The sequence below is a fragment of the Staurois parvus genome, unplaced genomic scaffold (assembly GCF_062004578.1).
Source record: "Staurois parvus isolate SC_StPar_1 unplaced genomic scaffold, SC_StPar_1.0 ptg000490l, whole genome shotgun sequence".
In the NCBI taxonomy this organism is placed as follows: Eukaryota; Metazoa; Chordata; class Amphibia; order Anura; family Ranidae; genus Staurois; species Staurois parvus.
Window position 1 is genome coordinate 693,569 of NW_028318286.1, and position 6,000 is coordinate 699,568.

Genomic DNA, 6,000 nt, shown 5'->3' on the forward strand with positions numbered 1-6,000 from the left:
GTTCGAATCTGATTGGCCGCCATGCACAGCTGCACCAGATTCTGCACTAACAGTTTTAGTAAATCAGCTCCTTTGTATTCGTTCCCTTGGCTGTGTTGTTAAGCCTGTGTGTACAGGTTCTTGAACTATCCATAGCTTCTAGCAGGGAATGCCCCAGGCAGAGGCGGACTGACCATTTGGAAACTCGGGCACCACCCGAGGGCCTGGGGTCAGTAGGGGGCCCCATGAGATGCCTCTGGTACCTTTTTCATAGGCTTTTTTGAGTTTGGGCAAGGACACAGGGGCCCCATGATCCCCTATTGCCCAGGGGCCCCATGAGTTGTCAGTCAGCCCCTGGCCCCAGGTATGCCTATTGGTCAGTCTGTGGCCATCCAGAGAAGTCCATGAAATGCCTTTATAGACACAGCCCTTCACCTGTTCACAGTTCTCCTAAGGGCTGTACCTGAAAAGAGAACATTCTATGTAAGGCGCAGTAGACACTTCAAGAGTCTGTAACAGGGTAGCGTCTTCTTGTTCTTGTCTGGGGACATTTTGTACCCTGAGAGACACCTGACCTCTGGCTTTATCAAACCTCCATACCAATAAACGATATATAACTGGCTGTACTGAACACTATGGAGGTTGCAGCAGCCTGTTCAGTTACAATGGAACAACTCAAGCTGAGCTCCTGGCAAACATTCAAATGAACGGATGAAATACATATAAGGGAGCTGCCAAAGGAGTTGTATTTCTTTCCATCCAGTCCTGACATTTGCAAGGCTCAACCACACAGCACAGCCCTGTCTGTCAGGACAGGATATCTGATTGTTCTCTGCTGTAGTTAAAGTGTTCCTAAACCCACAACAGCAAAATCAGTCTGTAGATGCAGTAAAGCATGCTGGTTATACTCACTGTGGAACCTAAGGGGTTAATCCTTCACATTGTGTAAAAAGGCTGTTTGATCCTGTCTTCTTTGATCCTCCCCTTCTTCTACTGTCCCCAGTCCATCTGCTGATAGTACAGAGCTCTAAGAGTCACTCTGCACATGCTTAGTTTAGTGTGTATGGCTAGAGAGTTTTGTGTTCTTTGGGAGGGTGCATGTAGTCGGTACAGAGCCAATCAGTACTGTCCAGACAGAGGGTCAGGGGTTATGCAGCCTCATAGGACAGTCAGAGGAGAATGAAAACTCCTCCTACAAGATTTAACCAGTGCTCAAATGGACACTGATAGAAGCCACAAGACTGCTATATACTGCTGATGAGAAAAAGTATTTAGCAATTTATATTTACTAAAATATTTGCGTTTCCGTGTCCTGTGTATTGTGGGAGACCAGATATAGTGAATGCGGGGTCCGGGGAGAGCGGATATAGTGAATGCAGGGTCCGGGGAGAGCGAATATAGTGACTGCGGGGTCCGGGGAGAGTGGATATAGTGAATGCAGGGTCCGGGGAGACCAGATATAGTGAATGCGGGGTCTGGGGAGAGCGGATATAGTGAATTCAGGGTCCGGGGAGACCGGATATAGTGAATGCGGGGTCCGGGGAGACCAGATATAGTGAATGCGGGGTCCGGGGAGAGCGGATATAGTGAATGCGGGGTCCGGGGAGAGCGAATATAGTGACTGCGGGGTCCGGGGAGAGTGGATATAGTGAATGCGGGGTCTGGGGAGACCGGATATAGTGAATGTGGGGTCCTGGAAGAGCGGATATAGTGAATTCAGGGTCCGGGGAGACCGGATATAATGAATGCAGGGTCCGGGGAGAGCGGATATAGTGAATGCGGGGTCCGGGGAGAGCGGATATAGTGAATGCGGGGTCCGGGGAGAGCGGATATAGTGAATGCAGGGTGCGGGGAGAGCGGATATAGTGAATGCGGGGTGCGGGGAGAGCGGATATAGTGAATGCGGGGTCCTGGGTGAGCGGATATAGTGAATGCAGGGTCCGGGGAGAGCGGATATAGTGAATGCGGGGTCCGGGGAGAGCGGATATAGTGAATGCGGGGTGCGGGGAGACTGGATATAGTGAATGTGGGGTCCTGGGAGAGCGGATATAGTGAATTCAGGGTCCGGGGAGACCGGATATAATGAATGCAGGGTCCGGGGAGAGCGGATATAGTGAATGCGGGGTCCGGGGAGACCGGATATAGTGAATGCGGGGTCCGGGGAGAGCGGATATAGTGAATGCAGGGTGCGGGGAGAGCGGATATAGTGAATGCGGGGTGCGGGGAGAGCGGATATAGTGAATGCGGGGTGCGGGGAGAGCGGATATAGTGAATGCGGGGTCCGGGGAGAGCAGATATAGTGAATGCAGGGTCCGGGGAGAGCGGATATAGTGAATGCAGGGTCCTGGGTGAGCGGATATAGTGAATGCGGGGTCCTGGGTGAGCGGATATAGTGAATGCAGGGTCCGGGGAGACCAGATATAGTGAATGCGGGGTCCTGGGTGAGCGGATATAGTAAATGCGGGGTCCAGGGAAAGCAGATATAGTGAATGTGGGGTCCGGGGAGACTGGATATAGTGAATGCAGGGTCCGGGGAGAGCGGATATAATAGTTCATCTTTCTGTCATTTGCTCTCTCCTCCTATCAGAGTTTTCCTTGTTAGCATGATGTTAACAAGCAACACAGCACTTCTATTTTCTGATTGGCTCCTTGTGCTGCACCCACCCCCACTCCCCCCCATCTGAGCTCAACCGTACATGGAACTGCAGGAGTCAGATACCAAATCAGATTTCGGTGCTTACATGGCTTGCATTACAATATATATATATATATATATTTATTTATTTAATGATGTACAGTATTAATGAATATAGAGCTGCAAAAAGTTGTGTGTTTTATATCTATCCGGATTTCAGCTTTAATTGAAATTTCAAAGAGCCAAAAGAGTTGCCCTTCTGACTTTCTTCCCACCTTTTTGTCTGCAAAGGAGATTCAGCTGCTCTAACTGATGCCCTTGGTGCGCAGGACGCAGTGCAAGGGGCGGAGTTTGCCAATAGCAGTCAAAGTGAAGACAGTTTGCCGAACGTCTCCGATCTGTCAGTGGCTGAAGGTAAATAGTTATGGTTTATTATAGGTTTATAAATTCCCCATCACACTGTGATGTCACAAGTGTCTGGGTAGGTAAGCTTTGGCAGGTATTATAGAGGGAAAACCTAGCTGTGTCAATGGAATGTGCCTTTTGAAAGTCCTTGAACTTTGAAGACTCTTACATATGCCTTTCTCAACCTTTTTACCTTGGAGGAACCTTTGGCAAAAAGTTTGAGATCTCAGGGAACCCCTGAAATAATTTTCAGATCTGTATCGCCGCACTTTCCCACCTCGTCCAATCAGAGAACACTTTGCGTACTTTGAGAAAATGTAGAGTGATCTCTGAATGGCGCCTGTGCCGAGCGGCCAACCTCCTGTGTTTAGAATGCAGCAGAGCAGCTGCTCGGACCCAGAAGCTAGTGGAGATCACTGGAGTAGCTCTGTCTATTACAGTGATTTCCAGCTTCCAGAGCGACCTCATAATTATGATGTATACTTATGTATTTACAAAACTCAGCTGTCCTATCAGGTTTTAGCTGAGCAGAAACTCTGAAATTGTTGGCTGCATTGGGCATACAGGGTTCATTGAGTCTGGAGCAGAAGTTCGGAGTTAGACAATTTCCAAACGCTTTCAATAGATCTACAATTTATTTATTTCAGGTACTTATATAGCGCCGTCAATTTACGCAGCACTTTACATATATATATTGTACATTCACATCAGTCCCTAACCCTCAAGGGGCGTACAATCTAAGGTCCCTAACCCTCAAGGGGCGTACAATCTAAGGTCCCTAACCCTCAAGGGGCGTCCAATCTAAGGTCCCTAACCCTCAAGGGGCGTACAATCTAAGGTCCCTAACCCTCGAGGGGCGTACAATCTAAGGTCCCTAACCCTCAAGGGGCGTACAATCTAAGGTCCCTAACCCTCAAGGGGGCATACAATCTAAGGTCCCTAACCCTCAAGGGGGCGTACAATCTAAGGTCCCTAACCCTCAAGGGGCGTACAATCTAAGGTCCCTAACCCTCAAGGGGGCGTACAATCTAAGGTCCCTAACCCTCAAGGGGGCATACAATCTAAGGTCCCTAACCCTCAAGGGGTGTACAATCTAAGGTCCCTAACCCTCAAGGGGCGTACAATCTAAGGTTCCTGACCCTCAAGGGGCGTACAATCTAAGGTCCCTAACCCTCAAGGGGTGTACAATCTAAGGTCCCTAACCCTCAAGGGGGCGTACAATCTAAGGTCCCTAACCCTCAAGGGGCGTACAATCTAAGGTCCCTAACCCTCAAGGGGCGTACAATCTAAGGTCCCTAACCCTCAAGGGGGCGTACAATCTAAGGTCCCTAACCCTCAAGGGGCGTACAATCTAAGGTTCCTAACCCTCAAGGGGCGTACAATCTAAGGTCCCTAACCCTCAAGGGGTGTACAATCTAAGGTCCCTAACCCTCAAGGGGCGTACAATCTAAGGTTCCTAACCCTCAAGGGGCGTACAATCTAAGGTCCCTAACCCTCAAGGGGCGTACAATCTAAGGTTCCTAACCCTCAAGGGGCGTACAATCTAAGGTCCCTAACCCTCAAGGGGGCGTACAATCTAAGGTCCCTAACCCTCAAGGGGCGTACAATCTAAGGTCCCTAACCCTCAAGGGGCGTACAATCTAAGGTCCCTAACCCTCAAGGGGTGTACAATCTAAGGTCCCTAACCCTCAAGGGGGGTACAATCTAAGGTCCCTAACTCACATTCATACATACACATACTAGGGACAATTTAGACAGGAACCAATTCACCTACCAACATGTCTTTGGAGTGTGGCAGGAAACCGGAGTACCCGGAGGAAACCCACACAGGCACAGGGAGAACATATATACACACACACACACACATATTGTATATATATACATATATATATATATATGTGTGTATATATATATATATATATTTTTTTTTTTTTGTATGCACTACAAAACAAATCAATCGAAGCATTAGAAACAGTGGCAGCAACTTTATATTACCAAGAATTAGCTCTTCAGGTTGCAGAGTGTATATCAGCCCTTCCTCAGTGCCATGAAAGGAGGAGGTTACACGGCTCACAATGAGTGATTTCAGCATCTGCACTGAAAATGAAATCCTGATTTTCCTTGAGACCGTTATTTTTCTGTAGAAATCCAGGAGCGATCACCACGCACGTCCTCCCCCGCCAACCCCGATCAGTCCCAGCAATGTTTAAATGTCTCCGCCATCTGTGATGTGATCGAACAACTGAAGCTGGAAAAGCAAGATGAACATCTTTCGTGAATCTGTTTCGACTTTCAATTTTAAAGTGTAACCCTCTCTACGGATTTATTTGCCAGCACCACGAATGATATGCATCTTCAATTATTTCTTTCAATGCTTACCGGCCAGCTGGAAATGTTCAGCTTTCTCTTAGCTCTGGGGGATATGTAGACACATGAAATGCTGTGTCTAGGTCACAGTTCTTGGACAGCTTCAATCAGACTTATTAGCAAACGGAAAATGTTTAAGAACTGAAAGACGTGCACACTGGGCAGCCATATTGGAACTCTTTTTTTAGTGATGACTTCTATTTAAACTCTTCCTTTCCTTTGTGGTTCATCGCCTACCTCTATGTACAGCCTGCTGAGCAGACAATACAGCGTAAGGAGCCAGTTAGATGGAGGAGCGGCCGTTATACCTCATCAGATACAGACTACCTATGGTTTTTGTATTTTAAATAACGGGATATGGGCAGAATTGTTGCGACTTTGTATAATAAACATGTAAATAATCCTTCTCCGTGTTTGGTTGTTATTTAAAAAAAAAAAGTGATTGTTTAAAGTGATATTAAATTTACATGATATAATTAATTTTCTTTAATAAAAATTGCCTGTTTTATTCTCCTGTGGCTGGCCCCCAAGTTTCTGGCTCTCTCTGCCTGGTCGTGAGTGTCTCCTTAGCTAGCTGGCTGCTAAGGGAACACCCATTCATGCACACTCCCAGC

The 6,000-nt window shown here is 47.5% G+C and overlaps 1 protein-coding gene across 2 annotated transcripts in view; it reads left to right on the forward strand.

Moving 5' to 3' along the window:
* ZBP1 (Z-DNA binding protein 1) overlaps positions 1–5,789 on the forward strand; it is a 62,358-nt gene extending 56,569 nt beyond the window's left edge. For both annotated transcript variants that reach the window (XM_089689674.1, XM_089689673.1), the window contains exons 8-9: positions 2,906–3,028; positions 5,164–5,789. In XM_089689674.1, coding sequence (XP_089545800.1) covers positions 2,906–3,028; positions 5,164–5,297 — 257 coding nt within the window. In that variant the 3' untranslated portion in view covers positions 5,298–5,789. The remainder of the gene's footprint in view (positions 1–2,905; positions 3,029–5,163) is intronic.
* The last annotated feature ends 211 nt before the right edge of the window (positions 5,790–6,000 follow it).